The following is a 27,199-nucleotide window of genomic DNA, read 5'->3' on the forward strand; positions in this document are numbered from 1 at the left end:
TGAGGTTTGTAAAGAATATCCTCCATCTAAACTTGTAATGAATAAACTGGCAAAAACACAATCATGTTACAAATGTTATCAGGCAAGCAGGACAATCCATCACGTCAGAGTAAGAGATCTATCACTATGTATAGCAAGTGTGTGTTTATACATTTTGGTCCTGAGAAAAAGGTAGTTATAAATCATTTCTTAGCATGAATGCCTTGGTATTTTTTAGAAAAATCCATAACTGGGAGAGCTGAGAGGAATGAAACATTTCTACAAAATTACATTTCACAGTGTTGTCATCATTTGACCTTTAAAACCTAAAGTACAGATAATGTGTGAAGCCTTAGATAATACACCTAGACCAGACAACCATTCTGTTATAATAATGTGGCTTTTTGTAGAACTAAACCTCGATAGAAGACAAAGGACTTGGACACAATGTAAACCACAGTATAAATAGAAAGTAGCAACCAGTTCATTAAATGCAGTTATACTCAATGAATGCAGTTATAGCAAAAAATTCTCATGACAACCTTCAGTATAACAATGTAACACAGCCTAGATATTCCTCTAGTGACCTCACTCATAAGTACATAATAGTAAAGCGCATAGGTTAGCATGATGGTGTGCATACTAGATACGTAGGGTGTGTCATTATTACCTGTACTGCTGTAACATCTTTGCCCATCCGGGCGTTGGCGCCATCATCCGGCCGCACGCTGCGGCGCAGGAGACGTGTTCGGTTGTAATTTATTCCGTTGGTTTCTCCTTGTACTGTCTGAACACTGCCCTATTCTTTACCTTGGTAATTGATTTTCCACCACACCCATCTCCTTCACCTTCAGTTTTCTCTGCTCCTCTAATGGTTAATCTGGCCGTGCCCTGTGATTGACAGCCGCCTTACTATCAACTCAATGGGCGGGTTCTTCCTCCCTATATAGCCTTGGCTCCCAGTCACACAAGTGCTTGCTATTGCCGTGCGCATACTTGCTCTTTTCTGTCCCTGTTTTGATTATACTATTATCCTTGACCTTTGGCTTTCCTCACTGACTTCTCTTTTGGACTCCGATTTGGTACTGCATTGCTCGACTGTTTATTGATCCTTGGCTAGCTGACCTTCCGATGTTGTTGTTCGTCTTGTCTGCGTTTTGCGTCTCACCTATACAGGGAGGGACTGTCTTCGTGGTTGCCGCCTATTACATAGGATAGGGCCTGGCAATAGGAAGGGACAGTTGGGGGCATAAGCTTAGGGCTCACTGTCTCTTGTGTCCCCATTCCAGGGTTCCCTAACACTGCCTAACAACTGCTTTATAAACTATATCTAGACCTAGTTCTGTTTTTCATTATCATAGAGCACCATTTTGTTCACTCTTTTTGTTCACATTTTTGTAGAAAGTTGTCAGATCCATGTTCTTGGTTTTTCAGAACCAAGAAGGTCTACCCTGAATGTTTTTGAATAATAAAATTTGCTGTTATGATCATACACACTAAGGAGAGAACAACAGGAAGAAAGTAAGGAAGATTTACTAATTTTGTCTAAGATCATGGGACTTTATTATGCAGATTCAGACTACACCGTTTTATCATGGTGGAGGTGGATGGTGTAAAATAAATCATGTCCCTTTTTAGAAAATTGCACCCTTTTCTGGGTAAACCACAACTGTCATGCCAGGGGAGGCATAAAAGTTTGTAAAACACATAAGACTGGCTTTACAAGTGCATATTCAGTCAGTGACATACAGAACGGATGTCAGACATATTACTTAGTCTGAACACTGAGCCGGAACCCTGAGTTCCAGCTTCATAGTTGTCTGTGATGCTAAAAGTCCCAGTTTCCCCAAGGAACTACTGATCCATGTTGTAAACTTGCTCTCAGTATAAGATATGGAGAGGACTACGCTGTGGAGAGTCTAGGAATTACGACCAATACCCAGTCCATATTTCACAGACCAAATCTGTAAACGTAAAGCCAGCCTAAATGTGGTGCAACGGATGAATGCAAGTTTATTTGTACAAAATAAGCTAGTATTCTGGTAAATGCTTGTAAATCTCCCTCAAGGTGTATGTGCAGGTTTAAACAACTAGCACTATACTAAGAAAAAGGCAAGAATCAATAATCACTTAGCCCGAATATTTTCATCTACCATTTTCGTCCAAAATTTAGCTCTTGCCAAGGGCTAGGATAAGCTGCCTTGGTACACAAGTTATAGTAGGTATTTGAAGCCCTAAAGTTCAGCATGACTGCTTTCAGATAAACAATCAAATAAGATAAGATAATCCTTTAATAGTCCCACAGTGGGGAAATTTCAGCTGGTTATACAGGATGCACAAATAAACTAGTTGTGCAAAGAAATTGAAAGCATTTTTTTCTAAATCTATAAATTACACCCCATCCATCTCCATATTTTTTTCCATCTCTTATGCCTACTTTTTCTACAGGAAGTATCACTTTCTAATGTAACTGTCTAATCCTGTCTAGAATTAAAAAAAAAACCAAAAAAAACAAAAAAACAAAACTGATTTCATTTTGTGGCTAGACATTATTGTAATAAGGAAAAACCAAGACATTAGTAATGTGAGTATATTTTTAGTACCTGTGTTTTAGTGATTAAGACTGGCCACTCACATGAGAGTACTTGTCAGCCAAACACGTACTCTCCCAATCCATACACATGCATGCCTGGCTTGGCTTGGCTTGTATTTATCTCAAATAAGCTGAGCCCGATTCTTCTTTCCCTCAGTATCTGCCATCAGGGTAGATAGCAGATGTGTCATCATATGTATCGAAGGTAGAACTCATTGGGCAACAGTGTTGTTAGTATACATTGACAGTCTATTCCATCATGGTGCTGTTATCTCTGGCTGCTATAATTTATGTAAAATAATACAAAAAATAATTGTTAAATTGTGTCATGATTATAATAATAGTATACATTGGTTAGTTGGTAGAATCATATTAAGCAAAGAATATTTGGATTATTAATTGATTGGGGCATTCCTTCTGCACCATCACCCCTCATCGTCTGTTATTTCATTCTCTTCATGCCCCCTGCATCTTCTTCTGATCTTCTGAATTTTGTAGGCATCTGAAGCGGCTCTATATATGGCTGAAATCTCACACATGTGCAGTTGGCTCTGCCACTTCAGGTTTGCTCATGCTCCATCTGCCATTTTGTGGTGGCCTGTTTCATGAGTTTGTAACAGAGTGTCAGATGCCTATGCAAGGCAGCAGATCAGGAGAATATGCAGATGGACGTGAAGAGAAGGATCTACAGGGTGGGGAGAGGTGATGCTCGAAGCACAGGTGGAATGCAGATTTTTACATAAACGGTGGGAAGCAGGAGAGAATGGAAGGTAATGAATGAAACGGTGATTACAAGAACCCTTCAGATTGACTCAGACTGAAAGACTATCCAGTGAGCAACAAAAAAACAAAACTAAAAAAAACCTATTAATTAATGAAGATTTTTTTTTTTCAGATTAGTGCATATGGAATTAGTGTTTTGTTGTTAGAACAGCAGTTTATATGTATTAATAAAAAAAAAAGTTAAACTCTTGCCCAAAATAGCCCTAAAGAAAAGATTTTTCAATAAAAGGGTGAACTATCAATAAAAACTATTTTTATAGTATAATACTCTATAGACAGATCAAATTGCTTTATTGCAAAACAGACAAAATTAGATTATTGGCAATGAAATGGTTAGTAGTTTTGGCATAAGTATGCTTCTTGGGTTAATAACAGTAAATCCAAATGGCACATCCTCAAGAAGATGCAGGTAGGGTACAAAATATTAATTTTCCTCCAGGTCTCAGTCTATTTCTAGAAATATGGCCGATCATTTACTAAGAGATTATAGGAATAACTTTAAACTTTAAACAGATTTAAATGCTACCTAGAAATATTATTATTGTTCAAGCCGCAACAAGTATAACATTTACAACTTTCAATTTGAGTTGCGCCATAGGACCAGTTGCTACAATCTCATTATACTATATTACAGGAAATAATATATTGTTTCCATACTGTTCTTGCGCACAATTATTATGCTATATATTTGCCGCTTAATGGGAAATAAACCAAAATGAAGATGTAGAGGATGTATTGACTATTAATGTTTGGAAGATTCAATATGTTTTTATTGTCTTTCCTGCATTCACAAAGTAATGAGACATTTGGCGGTGTGATTTTCAGTGTTAACAGAAATATAATCAGCTTCTATAGTCTCTTTAGAAATGCATTTCAAGCAAGTTTCCAGGGAAACAATTAACTTTATATAGAAAATACAATTTATGTCTGTGGAGTTTTCATCTAAAGGTTTCTCCTTGTGAGCACGAGAATCAAAGATCCTAAGATGTATAGGTTTTTCTGTTCTTTCACGGCATAGCGCAGGAAAGAAGCGAGAAACGTTTATTATCGCAGGCCTCCTGATTTTACTGCTGCTGGGTAGACAGCAGAACAACTAATAATCTGGCTTGGCCAAGGATGAATTTATCTGCATGGGTGGGTATAAATGAGAAAACAGACCTCTGTATGTGACATGAAATATGATTTTCTAGATGAGAATTCCCAGCGCAAGGTTAGAAAAAGTGAATTGAAAATGGTATACAGCTGTAATGCTGGTTAAATAAACCCTGAATGATTTTAGACCTGTGAATATACAGCTCATAAATAGCACATTATAGTGGCTGCTTTAACTCCTCGTCTGATATCCGAGGTCTGTGGAGAGATATCTCATTTCTGGAGAACACACTACATTAAGAATCTTTATGTCCCTTTGATAGGACAAGAAAAATGTTTGATAATGTAACTGCGATAGCACTGCAACTCAGAGGATTCCCAGTTATCTACAGGATGTTACATGTATATAAGTCATATATTTTTTGTTATAATGAATATTTTTAAAAACATATTTCTTATAGTATAGATGTAGCAAAGTTTACTTCAACTCAACACAGTGCATTAAACACCCTGCGGCAGCAAACTTTAACTTGTTTTTTTTTTAAATGACTTTTCAATTACTTTTGTTATATTTTTCGGTAAGGTATCATGCCCAGTGTCAAGTTAGACTTGCTATATATCTATCTAGGAATCACATATACAGTTTCAGGGGTAGTTTTTAACACAGGCTTTGGTTTATTTTTTTATTCAGTTTTTTTGAGCCAATACCGCTAGATACAACATGAAGAGATAATGTCATTCCTTTATATTTCCCTTTTTTTTAACAATCCATTTCCAGATTTGGTATCAAAAAACTGCATGAGCGATTCCAGCCTTAAAGGACTACTAATGGTCAATTTCAATGTCATTAATGCCTAATATACAGGAATCCAACTCTTAGAACATCATCCATTTAAGTATGAAGTCCCATGATCACCATTTAGTATAGCTATATCTGAGGGTAGTGGTCACAAAGAGAAAAGGATTTTTTTAAAAGTTTTCCCTGCAACCTTTCCCTTCATCCATGTACTTTACCAGGACTTGTCTGACTGAGAGATGGTAGGTATATGAAAACCTTAGCAGATTAATGCCTGGTTTGTTTTGCCAAAAGTAGTTTTTCCACACTATTGGTAGACAGTTTTGATCTTTTAGGTGTTACAAAGCCACAGGCAGCACTGAACACCATCTCAATCATTATGCTTGAGGCTGCACAAGATAAAATTTCAATAACAAACTAACTGATTGGCCCAGAATTCCAAGGGTTTACAGTTATCTACTGGAATATACGGGTACCCTAGGTATGACTGTATCTGCTGGTGAAGTTGGTGGGTGTCAATTGCCTGTTGTGGCTCATGTTGGCGCTGCAAGCCGAACAATTTCTGGTTCATCATGTTTCAGATGCTGTACTTGCTGCTGATGCTATTGCTTTTAGTCCTGCAACTTGAAGCTGTGGCAGTGATAGAGGAGGGGAGTACTGGCTGGGTGAGCACACTGGGGCCACATGGGTATGTGTGCTACTGGCTCTTTCAGTGGTCTCCCTAAATGTTGAAGCAAGCTAGGTGTACAGTCTATCCTGATAATATTCCAATTTTTCCTCCATTTTGGAGGTAGGGAACAATCCCCCCATTTTTGGATTTATAGTGAGGGTCAAAGAGCACTGCCATCCAGTACTCATCCCTTTAGTTCATGTTAATAATATGCTTGTGGCTGTATAAGCAGTGGATTATACAACTTGCCAGCTTGTGCATGGACCCAGGGGCCTGCCATGGGTAGTGTGCATGGCTAGTGTGGTCATTGTCATCATCATCCTCTCTTCCCCTGACTTTGCATGTTACATATCAAGGGTCCCCTCTAAATCTAAAGCAGAGTTTTCCCTCTTCGTATCCCTCTTCAGTCTAGGAGTCCCAGTTCCTCTATGTTAATGACCCTGACCAAAATCTTTATCATGGTGTGCACCTTTTCCTAGACTGACATAGCCAGGGATAGGTCCACATTCTCTGACACATGGTGAAATAAAACAGAGACAGCATTAACAGAGAAATAACAGCAGCTAGGTATGCTCTATGGAGGCTGATCACTTGCCGTTAGTTGGTAAAACACAGTAGAATCCACTAAGAGGTATAGCACCAACTGCACTGAAAGCAATGACTGGGCGCATAATGCCATATATTCCTTATGGGTGACTAACCAAAGAGGAGGAGGAGTAGAAGAAACAGTTGGTAATGATGATGATAACAATGACCATGTGCTAAGTGTAGATATGGTCTGCCTACAATGAAGATCACAGGGAGCAGGAGTAAAAAAATAATTTCCACACAGGAGATGACTATAAACACACTATATCAACTATCGTCCCCACCCTTATATTCTGAAGTCATGTTGTTACTCTGACCTAGTTCGCAGGTCATTTCCAAAAAAGAATCATCATAGGAAATGTCATCATCTTCCCTGCTTTTTCCACTCATAATGGTAATGGGATTTCCTCATAATTTCCATCTCCAATTTTCCCCCAGTTTCCCTATCAGAACTACTAGTACTAGTAGTATCACATCTCCTGCCACAGCTACCTCAACCACCAGCAGTAATATCTTCCTCCTCTACTTGACTGTTCTCATTCACCACATTAAAAAGAAGAGGAAGACTGCTCTAAGTGGGAGAAATAGTGTTGAAACCCAGGGGGACTGATCACACAATACAATGCATTGCAAAATATCATCATTTGTATTACAAGCTGCATAAAGCAGTTTGTCATAGAAATGAATGACAGACAAGCCTTCAGTAGGCTGTCTGCTGTCATGTTTATAGATTGGTGGTCCTGGATCTCTTTCCATGCTCTTGCGATCCTACCCAAAATGGGCACCACCAGGAAAATGGCACCTCAGTCCACTTGGACCAAGGGGCCTTAATGCCTGTGATCAGTGTGGACACTGATCACATACATTAGCACTGGATCTCAGCTCCTGAGCAGCTGCCATATTTAAATACCCAACTTCCACCAGGAAGGGATTAAGATACCTGGTAGACAGTCATAGAAAATCTCAGATAAACTGCTCTCTTGCTAAACATAAAAAAAAGATTTTTCACTAACAGGACTTATTTTTCAGGATTATGTTAAACAATCCGTGAACAGTCATATATCAAAATGTTCCATTGCAAAACAGACTTAAATAAACGTAGATTATTGGCAACTGTCCTTTGTCTGTTTGTGTTACTACAGTAGTCTCGCTCACACTGAACAGATAATCTACGACTACTGTCTATGATTTCTATCACTTAGGTTAGGTTCACACTTTCGCATGGGTCTCCGTCATTCAGGTCCACCAAGGGACATGAATGAAGGAAAGCTGGCTGCTAAAACATCAGTTTCCTGTGAACACCCACAGACCCCATAGACTATAATGAATAAAACATCCATACCCTACTTCCACCATCACTGAAATGCCTAGTGTCCTGCCCACAGCACCTTATATACTATAAATGACATCAGCACTGTAAGGTGTCCACCTACCACTGACTATTGGCTGAGAGGCTGTCAGCTAATATCAGGTGACCATCACAGTGAAAATATATGTGCCTCTTCTGTTTTTCTGTATTTTTACTGTGCAATACATGTCTATGCTGTACTTCTTGTTAGATTGTATAGCTGAGAAATTTAGTTGGTGTATACTTTAGTTTTATGTTTTGATTTATTTTATTTTTTTTTAAAGAAATATCCAATATCAATAGGGTTGAGCGATCGGGTTTGGGAAAGATCGGATCCTGATCGGCTGGAAAATGATGGAAAATCGGATTTTAAAAACGATCCTGAAATCTCAAGATTGTCTCAACCCTAAATATCAAGCATTATATCCCATACAGTACTATGAATTTACAGTTTATTGTAAAAAAGCAGAGGTGCTTCCTTCCCTCCTTCCTTCATCCCCCCCCCCCTTCCTTCCGCTACTTCTATATTTTCTTACTCCAAAGAAAGTAGTTATAGAACATTTTATTTTATTGAGGGATATACGTCTGATTCCAGTTTTGATAAAAAGAAAACTCATGAGATACCGACTATTGGGCTATGGATTTATAAAGGCTTTGACTAATGAAATTCATTATTAGATATAAAGTTGGCAGGCTCATAAAACAAAGCAAAGAAAGTGAATAGTTCTAAAATAAGGATTTTTCTTTGTAACCATTCTTCTATAGAAAAAATGTTATATAAAAACATATGATGTTAGTCTCACAGCCTCAGTCTAGAAAGTTTATGCACTATAATGTGTATAATTTACAGGTTATAAATCAATACTTTAGCTTGATTATTGGGAAGCAGCAGCAACTGTCTAAGTAGATGTCTCACCAGCCATAGGTTTTATGTTTTCTCAAAGCATTTGCATGAATAAACAGTTGGGAATTGCACAACAAAAAAAATTGTGTGTCTGGGCAGAAGTAAAGAGCCACAAATTATGAAGCAGATCCTATACCTGTATGTAATTGTGGCTCTGTCGATTCATTTCAATTTATGGCTCATTGAAAACCACAGATGACACAGATACTAATCTGTGTGTCATTCATGCTGTGTTTTTTACTGACTTGGAGACTGCACACGGTTGTGTACAGAAGGCGTTCTTTTGTGCTTTGTGTTAGTGTTTTGCCTTATTTATGTAGTGTTTGTTCCAAAATCATGATTATTTTTCTGTGTTCACAATTAATGGCCTTTTTAAATAGTGCACAAAATATTTTGCGCACATCAAATCTGCACCATAAAAGGTCTATTTCAGAATGAGAAGTGCAAATAAATTATTTTAGAAAGTTGTATATGATATTCTGAGGGCTCCTAGAAATCTATCTATTCTTGGTAATATCAAAGTGACAGCAACAGATATTTCTGTAGATAAGGGATGGTAGCCAGTGGTAAAAAAAATAAAAATAAAAATGTCTATTTAATAATAAGCTGTACAATAGCATTTTTTACGCTTTTTAAAACGTCACATTTTGGGGGATCCAGCAGATCCAGCAAAAAATGATACCTGTATATAATATATACAAAACCAGCACATAGTTAAATATGCCTAGGACATCATAATACTGAACATTTATTAAATAGATTAAAACATAACCATCATGTTAACACACAAACAGAAATATATGAGATCACCCAGTTATATCAAGAGACCCCACCGGTTATGTCCTGACATGGAATACTCTCAGACATAAAGAAATAATGGATAGATCTTACCCAATTATCAAAGTGAGATTCTGTCCTCAACCCCTATACAATAGTCGCTATGTGGCAACAATGTTGATCCGCACAGGTAAATGACTGAACCACCACATATGTAGGAGTCACCAAACCAAACATCTCTAACCAACTGACCCTATTGGGTCCTAGAATCCTCAGTCCACGCCACACATACAATCACAATCTCTCCCTTACACCAATGTCCTATTAAACCCTGTCTTGATACGTACTTCGACCGGTAACACACTGATAGTCATCATGGGAAATGTAGGACTCTATTGCACTATTGTGAAGTCTTCACCTTGTACAGGATAACAGAGGTTAATTTAATCTGTATCCTCACTGCCTGTTAAGATATTCAGTTGGGAACTTTAGAATCAGGGCAAACAGGTTACTCCTCGAGTAAGCACACCTGAATGTTTGCATTCATTTGGACCTGACATTTTTTTAATGATTCAGACCAAAACCATATCACTAATCTCTAGTACTATCCTTGAAATACATAGTTACCTAGTAGATGAGGTTGGATAAAGACATCAGTCCATCAAGTCCAACCTATAACCTTACAATCCCTACAGTGTTGATCCAGGAGAAGGCAAAAAAAAACCCATGAGGCTCATGCCCCATTTCAGGAGAAAAAAATCCTTCCCTACTCCATTCTGGCAGTCAGTATAAAAACTCTGCATCAACATCTCCTTAAAATCTAGAGTCCATAACCCGTAATATTGTTCTCTTCAAGAAAGGCATCCAGGCCCTCTATGAACTTGCTCAATGAATCCACCATCACTACTTCCGGGGGCAGAGAGCTCCATAGCTTTGCTGTTCTTACTGTAAAGCAGGGATCTCAAACTCGCAGCCTGCGGGCCAACTGTGGCCCTCAGGACAATAGTTTGTGGCCCCCGCACAGCTCCCTGCATGTCCTACTATGTCCCTTTAGTGTTTTACTTAACAAACTTTCCTCCGATCACCCTCCCCCCCCCCCCCCCCGTTCTTATAACAATGATAAAAGCGATGGGTGATCGGTGGAAAGCTTGTACTACTGTAACTGAAGGACCTGTATGTGATGTCAGACATCACATGACTAGGGAGGCGTGTCTTAGGGTGCATTCACACTGAGTAAATGCTAGCTTATTCTGAACGTAAAACACGTTCAGAATAAGCGGCGTCTAAAGCAGCTCCATTCATTTCTATGGGAGCCGGCATACGAGCACTCCCCATAGAAATGAATGGGATGCTTCTTTCACTGCGAGCAGTCCCATTGAAGTGAATGGGGAGTGCCGGCGTATACGGCAAGCTCTGCTCATGCCGGAGCGTACACGCCGGCACTCCCCATTCACTTCAATGGGACTGCTCGGAGTGAAAGAAGCATCCCATTCATTTCTATGGGGAGCGCTCGTATGCCGGCTCCCATAGAGATGAATGGAGCTGCTTTAGACGCCGCTTATTCTGAACGTGTTTTACGTTCAGAATAAGCTAGCGTTTACTCAGTGTGAATGCACCCTAAGTGTGCCGGTCGGAAGATGAGGAAGATTAAGGGAGGTGTCGTCTAAAGGTACTGAGAGGGGAGGGGAATGTGAGATGCAGAGTCAAGATTGTGTGTCTGTCTGTGTTTCTGTGTGTGTGTGTCTGTGTGTCTCTCAGTTACCTAGGGGCAGAGATGGAAGGGGAATGTTATACTGGGGGCAGATATGGAGGGGGACACATGAAACTATGGCCACAGATGAAAGGGGAACATGAAACTGGGGGCAGAGATGAGGGGGGCATGAAAATGGGGGTAGATGGAGGGAGACATGAAACTGGGGGCAGATGAGGAGGACATGAAACTGGGGGAAGATGGAGGGATGACATGAAACTGGGGCAGAGGGAGGGGGGACAAAAATGGGGCAGATAAAGGGGGATATGAAACTGGGGGAGAAATGGTGGTGGGAGATGAAACTGGGGGTAGATGAAGGGGAGCACTTAAACTGGGGACAACTGGAGGGGCATTAAACCGTGGAAGTAGCTGGAGGGAGACCTGTCTTCCTCTAGTTGCCCACAGTTTATTGTCACCGTCCAGCTACCCCTATGGTTTAATGTCTGCTTCTAGCTGCCCAAGTTTAATGTCCCACTCTAGTTGCCCCAGTTTCATGTCCCCTCTAGTTTCCCCCAGTTTAAACTGGGGCACCAGGAGAGGGACTTAGTACTGTGGGGCATTTGGAAGGGAACATTATAATGTGGGGACATATAATGTACAGTGACTGTAAGAGGATTATACTGTGTGGGGCACATGAAAAATGAATTATTATTATTATTATTATTATTATTATTAGTGTTTGTTTATTTACATAGCACCATTAATTCCATGGTGTTTTACATTTGGGGGTTACATACAGTACACAAAATATACAGGCAGATATAAAACTAACAGTGACCAACTAGCACAGTGGGGTAGAGGAGCCTGCCCGCGAGAGCTTACAAACTATGAGGGAAGGGGGGTAGAGACAGAAGGAGAGGGGGAGACAGTTCAGATGGACTGTTATTGGAGGTTGTAGGCCTTCCTGAATAGGTGAGTCTTCAGGGCCTTCTTGAAGCCTGTGATTGTGGGGGTCAGTCTTATGTGTCTTGGTAAGGAGTTCCAGAGTAAGGGGGATGCACGGGAGAAATCTTGGAGACGGTTGTGTGAGGAGCGGATGAGAGCAGAGCGGAGAAGGAGGTCATTGGAGGATCTGAGGTAACGTGTGGGCAGGCAGCAGGAGATTAGGTTGGAGATATATGGAGGGGACAGGTTGTGGATGGCTTTGTATGTTAATGTTAGTAGCTTGTACTCAATTCGCTGGGCCAGTGGAGGGACTGGCAGAGGGGAGCAGCTGATGAAGATCGGGGGGAGAGGTGAATAAGCGAGCAGCGCAGTTTAAGGTGGACTGGAGGGGGGCGAGGGTGTTAGCTGGGAGCCCATGGAGAAGGGTGTTGCAGTAATCTAGGCAGGAGTTTATGAGTGCCTGGACGAGCGTCTTAGTCGTTTCAGGGGTGAGGAAGGAGTGGATTCGGTGGATGTTCTTGAGTTGGAGGTGGCAGAAAGTGTTGAGGGTTTGAATGTGTGACTTGAAGGATAGGTCGGGGTCCAGTGTTACTCCAAGGCATCGGGCCTGTGGAACAGGGGTAAGTGTGGTTCCATTGACTTTGATAGATGGGTTATGTGGAGGGGCCATACGGGGTGGGGCAAAGTTGATGATCTCCATTTTCTCCATATTGAGTTTGAGAAAGCGGGAGGATAGGAAGGAGGCTACAGCCATTAAACAATCTTGAACTCTGGCCAGCAGAGAGGTAATGTGTGGTCCAGAGATGTATATTTGGGTGTCTTCAGCATAGCAATGGTACTGGAAACCATAAGATTGGGCGGAATGAGAATGGGCAGAGTCAACTTAAAAGTGGGCGGAGCTAAATTTGCTGCGGCGTGCATAGCTTGTGGAAAACCTGATGCAGCCCAACCTCACCCAAACTCTACCTCCAGTGGCCCCTAGGTAATTTGCGTTTGAGACCCCTGCTGTAAAAATCCCCTTCTATGTTGCTGGTGATAGATATAGTTAACTTAAAGGATGCAATATATTGGAAAATATGATGCTTCTAAACTTGCATTTCCTCTTTTCCATATTTAAAAAAAAAAATCTGACAAAATATACTGTAAAAATCACAGATTTTTTTTAAAGTTATCATAAAATACATTTATGTTTTAATTTACATTATACTGCCTAAATTCAAATTACACATATAAATATATTTTGTAATGCAAATAATAAGTTTCAGGTTAATGCATGAAATCCTTCAAGCCTGCAGGTTGTATGTGCTTACAGTGTGGCTGTGGCATCTTTAAAGCAGTAATACATTATTTACTTGGATAGATTCAGGCATGGCTGTCAATGTAACTGCATTATTCCAAGAAGAATAAAGGCTAAAGGCTGACTTTGAGAAAAAACATCTTCACCTTATATAATTTGACAAGTGATGCAAGATTTGAAACGTATACTCTGTTTTCAGAATTATTGGCTAGACTTAAAAATAAAAAAGTTATTATTATTATTAACAATAATAATAATTAATAATAATAATTATTATTATTATAATGATAGGTATAGTCTAAATATATTTGTAGAAATTTTAATTTTTACCAGATAATCAAATGTTTCATGGACTATGTAAACTTTAGCTTGTTGACCTCGATTACCTGCTCTAAATGTTAGGATTAATATACAGGTAGTCCTCGGGTTATGACGGTCTCGGGTTACGACTAGAGATGAGCTAAAAGGTAAAGCTTCCTCGTAACAGAAAGCTGCCAGCACTCCCGACTAGCAAGGACGAGTCTGCGGCAAATCAACGCTGGTTCTGCAGCAGGCTCATCCTTGCTAGTCGGAAGAGAGCTGGCAGCTTGCTGTTACAAGGGAGCTTACTTTTTCTCATAGGAATGCATTGACCAGCTTTGAATGGCCAGTGTACAGCATTCGGACAATCAACGCTGGTTCTGCCGAAGGCTCGTCTGTGAGGAGGCGGAGTCTAAGATCGGACCACAGCAGTCTTCAATTTGGTCCGATATTAGACTCCGCCTCCTGGCCAGCGTTGATTGGCCGAATGCTGTACACTGGCCAATCAACACTGGCCAATGCATTCCTATGAGAAAAAGTAAGCTCCCGCATAAATGCAAGCTGCCAGCTCTCCCTGTACAGTACGTGATTTAGTGTGCAGCGGCTCGGAACCGAGGAAGACTGTACTGTACTGTACTGTATAAGGCACAGTCTTCCTCGGTTCCGAGCCGCTGCACACTAAATCACGTTGATCCGTTTCTACGCGGCGTAAGAACGGATCAATGTCATAAGTCCAGGACTACCTGTAGTAAATTGCATGACTTGAAAGCTGCCTGATTTTTCAACACAAATATACAGTGCTAATCCTCCTTTGTTATAAAGAACTGTTTATACAGGACACTGGACAGGGACACACATACTGGTACTTCATGAAGCTCCATTTAGAGAAGCCATAGGCATGGTTCTTCTATACGATGAGCGACATGTCACCTGACTAATAAAGTCTTCGTATACCTCTACGTGGAGTCAGATGATTATGGAAGCATAGTAGGAAGCTAAGACATTTATGACCACCTTATCATTGACGCACTTAAGTTCTATTAATAACAAAATTTATTGACCAAAATGTATTTTTATATCATTTGGATTAAGAGCTTTGGATTGGCAAAGGCATGGGCTGCCAACCACTTATCTGTTTCAACCTTTGTTTGCCAGTGTCTTGTCTAAACAAGAAAGTTGAGTAAAAGTTACAAGTTGCTAGCAATATTTTTATTAGGACAGTCAGCCAGGACATCCATAGCATCCAATTTATCTTATTCAAGGCAAAACTACTGTACCAAGAAAGTGGGTGCTGAAAATGAACAAGAATACTTGACATGAATCCTTACTGTCACATTAACTTTATGTCCTTAAAATACATTCAGGTGGAAACATCTTTAAAGGAGTATATTATGCATTAATATTTAACATATCTATGGGAATTGGTCGCTAATTGGGGGTCTGACCTGTCTACTTTGATGTATTGTTTTCTTGTAATTGATTATATTTCTTAATCCTTCACAGCCGGTAAGCAGCCAATGACTCCTGCAGTTTTCCCAGCAAAAACAGCAGCACCTTCACTGCCCTCTAAAAAAGGTATTGTGCTGTACTCTAATGTATTCTGTGCTATTGTTTGTGCCTTACTAGAAAAGAACTCCAATATGTCTCTTAACCAGTGGCTAAATGATTATACTGTAATATGCATTATTTTACAACTTTGGTATTTTAACAATAGGCATAACAAAAAGCATAAAAAGATAAAGCAAAAATAAAACAAACACATTAATACTTCATTCCACAGTATACTCATAAATAAACCAGTATGTCAAGGCATTGATGTTCATAATTTGGTATAAATGGCATGTTAACGTCATTCTGTTGATATGATCACAGCAATTGTTGGGGTTTTTTTTGTCCCTTAATGGGACTTTAACAAGAAATTGCTGGCATAATACACTGTTATTCCACTATAGGGTACATCCATGGTGTTAAGTAGAGATGAACCAGTTTGTAGAGAGTTGAATTTGTTACAAATTTTCCAAAAACATCAGGTTTGGACGAACTTGAAATTTTTGGGTATTTGCTGCCCATGAGTAACTATTATTATAGTTTAAAATATAATAAACAATGGCCATGGGGGTTGCAGAAAAATACAGTCATACTTACCTTACCTCACCTCTGCTGCACCCCCTGGCATTATTTAGCTAATAAATTAAATTAGTTCATTTTAATTTGACTTTGCACCTTGTATTTATTGCATAAGGCTTTATTTCTTAGAATTATTATGGTTCCATAAAAGCTTTTAGCTGAGCGCACTCTTAATATGGCACTCGGGGCTCTATTATTATTGTTGGATACATACTGTACATCACAATAAAAAAGGTATAGTTCTTTGGATGTGGTATCTCACAAAAAAGCAATAGGGATTTTGGGTGCCACTCTAAATATCATGCCACATGCGTGAGGTCTAAGTGTATGCTCACATTGTCATTTTTTACATACATTGGAGGAGACTTATCAGTCTCTATATACCATAGATCTGCCCTATCATAGATACAATCCATGTGAAAACAGGTACAACTTGTTCCATTAACTTTTGTGAGAAATCTGTACAAATGTCCATACAACCAAGCATACTTTTGGAGGAAATTTGATTTTCATGACACTTTTAGCATGTAGTAGGCTCAGTTGTAAATCCAGTGGTGCAAGAGAAGCAAATTAATTACTGCTATTTCCACATCATTAATGAACGTTAAAATACTGCATAGCTGAGTACCAGAATTAATGAAGGATATACAGTATATTAAATAAGCAACTTTGGCACTGACAGTTACCCTTAAAAGAAAACAGCTGGTCAAGACCTCCATGTGTGGATGTGCTTTGTATCTGACTGTGTATGACTTTATGCATCAATTTGCATTAATTTTTTAATTTGCTTTCGTTTCAGAAATGAAATAATAATAAATATCACGTATTTCTTTACATAACTTTTCTTAAGACAGAAGTCCTTTCTTGTAATCAGCCTAATGAAGAGTGAATCTAATAAATGGGAGACAGCCATTAGATCCATTACATTCGCTCTTCTGTTGATTGAATAAATTTGAATATAAAGTTAAAATATGCCCAAAAGATTCTGACTAAAATCATGAGGGTTCCAGGAACTGCTACTGCTACAGGCAAATACTCAGACACATTGGAAAGGAAATATAGAAAAACCGGGAAATAATAGAGTGCTAATGGCAACAAATTCAAAATAAACTTGTGAATAAAAATCCCAATGTGGATGGTTAAGATGAATTGGTTCTGTTTATTGCTCCAAGGACATGAACAACTGCTTAAAATGGCTACGCATTTCGACACTAGGCGGGTGACTTCTTCAGGCCAAGCAGGAGGTGTCCAGCAATAGCCTTAGAAACCCCCCCCCAAAAAAAACAACAAACAAACAAAAAAAACAACGAAAAAAAAAAACAAGGCTGTTCTGTCTTTTTCATTTCTTCTCCCCCTGGGTCTCTGATTATTATACTCTGGGGTCTGAAAAGAGTATAATAATTGTTTATGGGTGTCCACAGTGGGACATAATACTGTGTGCAGGGGCTACTATGGGGTACAATACTGTATGGGGGATAATACTGTGTGCAGGGGCCACTAAGGGACATAATACTGTGTGCAGGGGCCACTATGGGGGATAATACTGTGTGGAGGGGCCACTATGGGGATAATACTGTGTGGAGGGGCCACTATGGGGATAATACTGTGTGGAGGGGCCACTATGGGGGTTAATACTGTGTGGAGGGACCACTATGGGGATAATACTGTGTGGAGGGGCCACTATGGGGGTTAATACTGTGTGGAGGGACCACTGAGGGACATAATACTGTGTGCAGGGGCCACTATGGAGTATAATATTGTGTGCAGGGACCACTATGGGGCATAATAGAGCGTGCAGGAATGCGTAGGAGGGGGTCGGTCAAGGTCTTTGGTGTCGGTCGGGGGCCCCATGTCAAAAGTTTGCCATGGGGCCCCGCCATTCTTAGTTACATCACTGCACAATATATACAGGAATGGATAGCCAGTGTAGTGCAGTAATATTCCCCATTAACCATTTTACACAACTAATCTTTTAATCCTCATAAACTAGAAGCATATGCACATCAGTCATTTGTAACTTAAGTAGAAATTTGTGATGTTGTATTAAAGGCACATAAAGGCAAAACAAATGTACTGCATTGTGTCTCATTTAAGGCCTGCGTGGACAGTGTATGACTTTTACCAGTAATGTTCTTCAAATCTTGTGTCTTCAGACCCTGCACTAAGCCTAGCACTGTGCTGCATATCGTCTGTTTGTTTTTTTAATCATTATTTAAAAATGATATTTTATGAAAAAGATGCACGCACTATATTAACTCATAAGTATTTATATGCAATATATACAGTAGATTTGTTGGAAAAGAAGAAATTATGCATGTACAGTAGAAGTATTAATAAGTAAATGAAATACAGCATGCTTCTGAAAGTCTTTCTATTATGAGTTCACTCTTAATAAATCTGCCGTAGATTATTATTAGTGAGGTATAATGCTATATCAGTCGGGTGCTTAATTAATTGAGAAAGTGCTACGCATTGTAACATTGTCTGCCTTTTTATTATACGATGAGTAAGCTTTATTTGCTGTGACTTTATTATACTTTTAACATTAGGAGTCCCGTATAACAACACTTTTTATTCACACTTTATATAACCCCTGGTTATGATAAATATGTATAAGTCTATTAAACAATGGTAATGTAGAGACACCAATTCTTTTTATATTGGGATATAAGAACTGTGGCTGTTTTTCCCTGAGTTACTTTTGCCACCAGCTTTTATCAGCAACACTTGTTTATCTTTGTCTTCATTTGTTCTATTTTGCTTGTGAAGTTCGCGTTTCCTTTATTTTTCTGATGCTTCCTCTTGAACAGTCTACATGGCGTGCTTATCTGCACTAAACAAGAGGCAGTTTTTGTTAATATTAGCCAAATTGGTTGTTCTTATAAATCTATTGCCTGGTACAAATAATCTGGAGGTAAATTCAAACACGCTAGTAATACAAGTCATTTGAGAACATTTCTTCTGTAGTGTGCTGCTATTTTACCTCGGTGTCAGGCTGTGAATTAAAATCAGAGAGCATGCAATCATCTCACAGACAGTATGTCACTTAAACACAGTGCAGCTAAAAAAACACACTCCATAACCGAATGCTCGAAAGGAAAGCGATCTGAGAAACATATTGAGAAGCCAACTGTGCAATCAGTAGCAAACAGCGTGTTTACTCATCTCTTCATTAACCGGGATGCTTCAGAATGGGACTTGTGAATATACTGCTGAGGATCCTCACATCTCCAGACATGACATGACTTTCCAATTGCCTACTGTTTCCATTAGAGTCCATTGTTATTCTATATCTGAAACTAGTTAGAAGGTATTCAGTGAATGAATGCAAATAAATGGTCTCTGTATCAGCCATGCTTACTCATAGAATCATTTAGTTGGGCGGACAGTGGGAAGACTTCTTAGCTGACCATTTAGTTACTAGGCAGAAGTAGTGTGCTTCTCTCCTACCAAAAAGTGGCACAAATTCCATTTCAATTGATTACTGTAAAGGCCAGCAGTGTAACTTGGAGATAGTGGCTAAAAATCGTAATTCTGTAAGAGCCTCAATCACCACCAACCATTGTCACATTTATAAAGCTGATGTCTACCTATGTGATAAGGGGGCCTCTCAGTATTGGTTGAATAGGATCAGACTGAATAAAGACACAGAAACTGGTAATACGCATTTATATCACAATATAATTAAAAACTATCTATGTAAAATACAGTACAAGTATTTGCTTAAAGAGGACCTTTCATGTCCTCGGGCACATGTGGTTTTATATACCACTAGAAATCTGACAGTGCGCTGAATTCAGTGCATTGGTGGCTTTCTCGTTAGGTGCCCCAGGGTAAGAGATATTGGTGCTATTACTGAGAGCGCTTCACTGGCAGAAGGGCATTCCTAAAAGTCTAGCTGGGCTCAGAGGAACACACCTCCTGACAGTACTCATTAATAGCCTTGTACTATCAGAGGAAGTATTACCGCTCAACCATGATGCTGACCTGTGAGAAATGCCCTCCCTGACTGTACTCGTCCATAGATTAGTACTGGGGGGGTGTTCCTCACAGTTTAGCATTATTGCTGGGCAGTAAGGAACACCCATTCTGACAGTACAGGGCTATGGATGAGTACTCTTAGGGGGCATTCCTCACAGCTCAGCTAGATTATCAGGCACACCCTTCTGAATGGGCAGAGATCGGTAACGGCACTAATATCTCTTGCCCTGGGGCACATAACAGGAAAGCAGACAGTGTGCTGAATTCAGCACACTGTCATTGTTCTAGCGGTATATAACGCCACATGTGCCCAAGGACATGAAATTCATATTTAATGTACAAACTGGATATGTGCAGCACCACAAATTCATATATTTGACACATATGTACACACACTTCACACATACTACATACAGTATGAGCTAGTCACATTGAACCTTTGTAGATTGCTTCGTATTTGACATACAAAATTGTGTGACAGTGTAATTTTGCCAAAACATGATGGACCCTGCATCAGTAGAAAAGAAAAAAACAGCAGCGAGCGCCAATATTATGATATTGAAAAAAAATCTCAAAAATACTATTGCTTTATGAGGGTTCCAGTGATTAAACACTTTTTTTTTTCAACTTAATGAAGCATGGTAGCAGAGAAATCTTAGAGACAGATAAGAAAGTACAAATGAATTATTAAGAATGATAAGAAATATGTATAATTCTGAACTATTACTGTCTAGCATTAGTAGTATGACCCAAAGATATTCTGAAAAGATGAAAATCTCTGTGTGTACTTATTATTACAAAGTGTTCATTATTACCCCCCAAGGCAGAGTCCTCACTGATTTCATTTGACCCACATCCACCTTTGTACTTGTGACAAGTATGGTACTTTTAACACTTTTCAAAAGGGTTGGAAACTGATTGCATTTCAAAATCTCTGACTTGAAACACCATGATATTCTTGGCTTGAAAGGCTTTAACCATATTTCTTTAACTCAATCTGTGCCTAGAAAGATGCGTTTATTCAAAGGAATAGGTGCTCTCCATTTCATTTTCTCCAAAATCCAAGTTCCATGTTCACAACCATAAATCACTTATTTCAGTATTTTTGTGCTTTGTTTAATATACGTACTTTCTATTATGATCTTGGCATGTAATGGAGAATGTCATATAAGAGACAAAAACTCCAGATACGCAGGGCTTGTGTATGAGCTGATGCGAGCAGAGTTATATGTCACTGCATCTTATCCATTGCAGTACAGTGCATCTTTTTTTTATATGTGCGGGAGGATGATATAAGCGTAATAAAGATTCCTACTATCTGAAGTGATCACATCTCAAACTTTTATTTTGCCCTTATCTTACTTTTAAGCACCTTAAGCATTCACTTTAGCATTCATGCGTAGAACTTGATAATGAAATGTTAAATATATGTTATCTACATTTTAAGTAATGTATTTGTATGCAGCCTGGATATCTTAGGCAAGGTGTGAGACTTAATGATTAGTTAAAATGCAGGTAATTAGAATGCGGCATCACTTGATAGAGCACAAACTTGTCAAACATGTAAAAAGCTAGATCTGGTGATAATAATCCTTGTCAGCTATACCTTACAGATGTCCTTTTTATGTAATATTAAACCCTTGAGGCTAATCGAAAGGAACTCTGTGTATTAAAGCAAATAATGACAAGTACAACCTGTTAGGTGACAAAATTATATAATTTGTACCTAATGATATTTGCTAGGATGCCTTGAGTCTTGAGTCAACCTCAGCAGCTATAATAAATTTGTGGACACATATGTACCACTAGCAACATCTCAGTTGGTTTTTTTCTCAAAAATGTTACAAGACATTAGAGAATATACATGAGAAATCTTAAACACACACACACACACACACACACACACACACACATAGATAGATAGACGCACCAGAAGAAGTACTTAGCACCACCAGGGTATAGAATGTGGGTCTAAAGGGATGACCAAGGTCAAAGAAGATCACCTGCTAGCTGCCTTCCCAATTCAAGAACCCACAAAGCAGAAGTCAGGAAGTTCACCTGGCAGCTGCCCCCCACCTTCAAGACTTATAATGGAAAACTTTAATATGTGTCCAAAAAGATAAGATGTAATGAGAACGACTTATCTAAAGTGGCCTCCTCAATGAGACGTCGATATGGTTTTCACCGCTGCACCTGGGCCCAGGCATGGTCGTGTGTGATAACGGCCGGAACCTGGTAGCGGCTCTGGAGCTTGTCAACCTCCAACACATTCCATGCCTGGCCCACGTGTTCAATTTAGTGGTGCACGGGTTTTTAAAAACGTACCCCAATTTACCCGAGCTACTGGTGAAAGTGCGGTGCTTGTGCACTCACTTTCGCAAGTCTACAGTAGCCGCTGCTAGCCTCCGAAGCCTCCAGCAACCCCACCATCTGCCAGAACACCGGCTGATGTGCGACGTCCCCACACGCTGGAACTCGACATAACATATGTTGAGTAGAGTGTGTGAGCAGCAGAGATCCTTGATGGAGTACCATCTCCAAAACCCAAGGGTTCCTCACAGTTAGCTCCCACAGTTTCTGCACCATGAGTGGCCATGGATGGCAGACTTATGCGAGATCTTGCATGTCTTTGAGGAGTCAACCATGAGGGTCAGCTGTGACAACGCACTTGTGAGTGTCACAATCCCGCTCCTATGTGTGATGCGAGAATCCCTCATCGCCATCAGGGATAACGCATTGTATGCTGAGGAGTCGGACATAGCAGCAGAACCATCCCAGCAGAATAGTCAGGGCACTCTCCTGTCCGCTTCACAGCGTATATTGAGAGAGGAAGAGGAGGAGGATGACGAAGTTGCAGATCTCATTGTCACACAGGAGGTTTCCAGTATTTTTCCACTTTCATAGTGGTTTTTTTGAGTGTGGAAAGTGTGTAGTTGATAGGCTGTGATGGTGGGGTAAAACTGTGACTTGAGCTTGTTAGATGCCCCCAGGCATGCTTCCCCTGCTGTCCCAGTTGCATTGCAGAGGTGTTGGCATCATTTCCTGGGGTGTCATAGTGGACTTGGTGACCCTCCTGAGTCGAATGGTGGGTTCCCCTGAAACGAAGCATTTTTCCCCATAGACTATAATGGGATTCGATATTCATTTGAATAGTCGAATATTGAGCGGCTATTTGAAACGAATAACGAATATTGAATATTTTACTGTTCGCTCATCTCTAATAAATATAAATGTGTGATAAATAAATAGTAATAACATGCAGAGATATAAAATAGTATGCAATATTTATAGATCAATCCATGTATACAGAGAATGATGTCCATAGTGTCAGCAATACAATAAAGTCCAATAGTGCTATGTACATAGATAAAAGGATGCCCAATGTAACAGATAAATGGGAGACTAAAACGGTAAATAAATAAATGGATAAACCTATGGACAGTGCACTGAAATCTACAAGGTTAATTTTCATAATACATAGTAAAGGTCTTGTTTAAATAGTTTAAAATAGTGCTAATTGGTGATCAGTGTCTTACAATCATGCAGTGGGCTCTGATGGTTGTGGTTGTGGTAGAGGTTTTAGTATAGACTTACTGAATATCTTGAACTGTCAGAGCATGGGAACCAACACCCCCACTCTCTGACCAGTGAAGAATAAATAACCACTGGATGATGGCACCTCATGCAGAGGCGCTGACGTCACTGAGTGGACATGGCTAGCAGAACATGTATTGGTGAGTAGAACAGTAAAAGATCACAAGGTTGCCAGTGTTCAATGGGCATAACTTGTGTATAAGGCAATGGTGAGTGGTGCTGTCACTGCTATCGGCACCCTGCAGGTACTTATGAGGTGGTGGGAGCGCTACAAGAACTGGGCGGTTGCACTCGAAGTGGGTACTGCCCCCAGTGGTTCCAGCCTCCCTGCATCCCAGTCTGAAGGCTAGCTGGAGGGGAGGCGATGAGGAGTGGGTGAAGGCAAGGATAGAGAGCCAGCTCCCCAAAGGTAATGCCTCCAGGTATGTGTGGAATAGCAAGTATGTGCTTAGTTAAAAATGACTTTTCCCAATGATAGAGCCCCTTTAAAGAACTTAATCTGTATAGGGTGGAGGAAAAAAGGGAAATGATAGAAACATTTAAAGGTATAAATAAGGTTTAGGAGAAAAGTGTTTTTAATGAAAAACTAAACACAGGAACAAGGGGTTACAATGTGAAGTTTGATGGGGAGAATATCAGACGCCGCTAGTCAGAAATAATATTTCACTAAAGGATAGTTGAGAATTAAATAAACTTTCATATATAGTTGGAAAGTCTAGTATAAGTGAATTTAAGCATTGCTGGGATAAACACATCTATCCTAAGATAAAATGGTAAACTTATAAGGCAGACTAGATGGGCCATATAAGTCTTTTAGTGACAATATAAAATGTAAGTCTTCTATGTTTCTAGAATCTCTGGCAATTAGTCAAAAGTCACAAACAAAAATAGTCTATCACTCTGTTGACTCGGCCTAGCTGGCTAGTACATGGTTGGCCATTCTTTTGGCAGCTGGGCATATAGTGACTGTTTTCTTTAGGTATTGTCACACTGTATGTCAGTCATACTGTAATTCCTCTGACAACCTCACCTGTTATTGTTTTTAAGCAAAAACCACCAGCTGATGTGGTGAAGACTTTTTTTTTTTTTTTTTTGGAAAAGAACATGTCCTGAAACAATCTGTATAACTAAACATGGTTTTGTTATTTCAAAAATTATTTACCTTGCCTTTGTTACCTGAAGCTTCTTTCTGATCTGTCACATCAGAGTGGAGTAGACGGCCAGGTAGACACTGGTGAATGATGTCACTAACTTATACTATGCTGATGTATAACCACAAGCATCAGAGCAGGACAAATGCTACTATAGAAGTAACAGTGATATTTACCATTGTTATCTCCAGGATTGTGTTTTGGCAGTAAAATCTTGCTCAATATTTAATATTCCTTATATACCAATATACCAATATTGATAAAGCAATTTTTATAAAAATATTGATTGTTCATAAAGAAGCATCTTAACCCCTTAACGCTAAATCACGTACCTGTACGTCAGGGAATGTGGTTAGTTCCCGCATTCCCACGTACCTGTACGTGATGGAGATTGCACGGGCTCAGAAGCAGAGCCCGTGCGATCTCCACGGGAGGCCGGCTGTATCTGACAGCCAGGCTTCCCCTGTAGCAGCAGGGACGGTGATTGCACCGACCCCCGCTGTTTAACCCTTAAGGTGCCATGATCCATAGTGATCATGGCACCCTAGGGGTTTGGCCGGGCTATAAAGCATGGTGCCGGCAGCATCAGGAGTCTGTGTGAGCTGTAATTTACAGCTACACGCTGCTCCTTAATCCCTCCCCCCATCGGAGTGAGCTCCGATGGGGGGAGGGTTAACCCCTTGGATGCCAGGACGAGTGGAAGCTAGTCTATGCATCTGCATAGCTAGCTTCCTCTATAGACTGCAATACACGTGTATTGCAAGTCTATAGTTAGTATAGAACCAGCGATCCTCTCTGATCGCAGGTTCTAGTGTGCTTACAGCACAAATGTAAAAAAGTTTAAAAAAATAAATAAATAAATAAAGTGTGTAAAACAAACAAAACAAACATAGTTACATTTCTTGTAAATCTGGAAAATCGCTGTTACACTTGTAAGCCTTGTAACGTTCAAAATAAATTAAAATACAATCAAAAGATGATGCCGATATAAAGCAGAGATATGGGAGATAATATTTATTACTATATTTGGGCGGTATGACTATCTGCCTGAAAAGCAGAGAATTTCACATTTTGAAAATTGCAATTTTTTCCAAATTTCCATCAAATTTCCTATTTTTTTAATAAGTAAATACAAAAATATTGATTAGTGTTTACCACTAACATGAAGTATAATGTGTTACGAGAAAACATTCTCAAAATCACTTGTGTAAGTTAAAGCGTCTCAAAGTTATTGCCATTTAAAGTGACACATGTCAATTTTGAAAAAACAGGCCTGGTCCTTAACATACTTTTCGGCTGTGTCCTTAAGGGGTTAAGCATAACCAAAAAGAATACTATTGTATCCATATACCTGTTACACAATACAGATACAGAGAAATGATTTAGAAGGGTCACCTATACACCTGTAAACATTCTAAAAAAAGCTCTATATTGTGTACGTATGACTATTAACTAAGGACGGAAAAAGTTTTCAATTAACCCTTAAATACTATACTTTTTAAATTCACTTTAGGATGAGCTAAGAAAAAGTATTAAGCAAAAGGAACAGCTGATGTTAAACATCTAGCTAACATCTCCTAGCAGGGGGTGTAATTGGAGTTCTGCTTTAATGCTCCGAAAGTCTTTTAAAAAAGCAGCTTGGTTTCTGATATCCCAGCGGTGCCTCAAATGTGCCCAAATGTTCATGCTCCTTAGTAGCTGACATTGGAGGTGTCCTTGTGTTTATTCACACACATATGCACAATGAACACCAATTGGCATCACAGTTTGATCCAAGTCTTTCTGTTTACAGCATAAAGTAAATAATTATGAAAACCTTCTGGATATGTCCCGTGAATGGGTCAATGTGACTAAATTCATTCAGTAATTTGCTTTCTGTCCTGTATATGAATAAATTATACAATTTCTATCCTATATATATATGTTGCACACCTAATGAGTTGACACTGGTGTGGTCGGGTGGGGGGGCTGGGTTATTCTTTATTAACTTTCATCTGTAATCACAAGGGACATGAATCATGCATGAAGATTAGGATCTCCCTTCTTCTTGCTATCTGAGGTGCACTACAATAAGTGTCCCACCAGAACACACCTCTGCGATAGATGGTCCCAATCTAGTGTCACGTTACAGGACCTGTAGACTGCTATTCTGACACTAGTTAACATACAATTTTTGTGGGGTAGATCCTTCTCTGTATATATCTCACATATACATTAGCCATTTTGAAATGGAGCCCTTGCTACATATAGCCAAATGTCAAATGTAGAGGATTGCTTTGTTATTCTTCACCATTTTATTAAGGCAGCTGTAGGCACCTATATGCACCTTCAGTAGGCTAGTACCTGTCCTTTTTTTTTTTTTTTCAAAATCTTATTTTATTGATTTTATGGAACCAACAGAGTACAAGGGCATGTACATAACAAAATCAGAGTTAGTTAACAAATCCATTAACATAGAAAACTGAGTACAATAAGGTGTATAATCAGCTTGAAAATAATATAACCATTGTAGAAGCATATAAAGGAGCAGTAATAAGGGTTAAACAAAAAGAAAAGTGTATGTCTCATTGAAGCTAACCGTCTA

General features: G+C 39.4%; 1 protein-coding gene across 23 annotated transcripts in view; it reads left to right on the plus strand.

The window, feature by feature from the left end:
• LOC142197592 (uncharacterized) overlaps positions 1–27,199 on the plus strand; it is a 490,495-nt gene that overhangs the window by 145,919 nt on the left and 317,377 nt on the right. For all 23 annotated transcript variants that reach the window (XR_012715324.1, XM_075267993.1, XM_075268011.1 and 20 more), the window contains one exon: positions 15,266–15,337. Coding sequence is in view for 22 of the 23 variants with exons in the window: in XM_075267993.1 (XP_075124094.1) it covers positions 15,266–15,337 (72 nt within the window). In the remaining variant the exon portion in view is untranslated. The remainder of the gene's footprint in view (positions 1–15,265; positions 15,338–27,199) is intronic.

The sequence above is a fragment of the Leptodactylus fuscus genome, chromosome 3, assembly GCF_031893055.1.
Source record: "Leptodactylus fuscus isolate aLepFus1 chromosome 3, aLepFus1.hap2, whole genome shotgun sequence".
NCBI lineage: Eukaryota > Metazoa > Chordata > Amphibia > Anura > Leptodactylidae > Leptodactylus > Leptodactylus fuscus.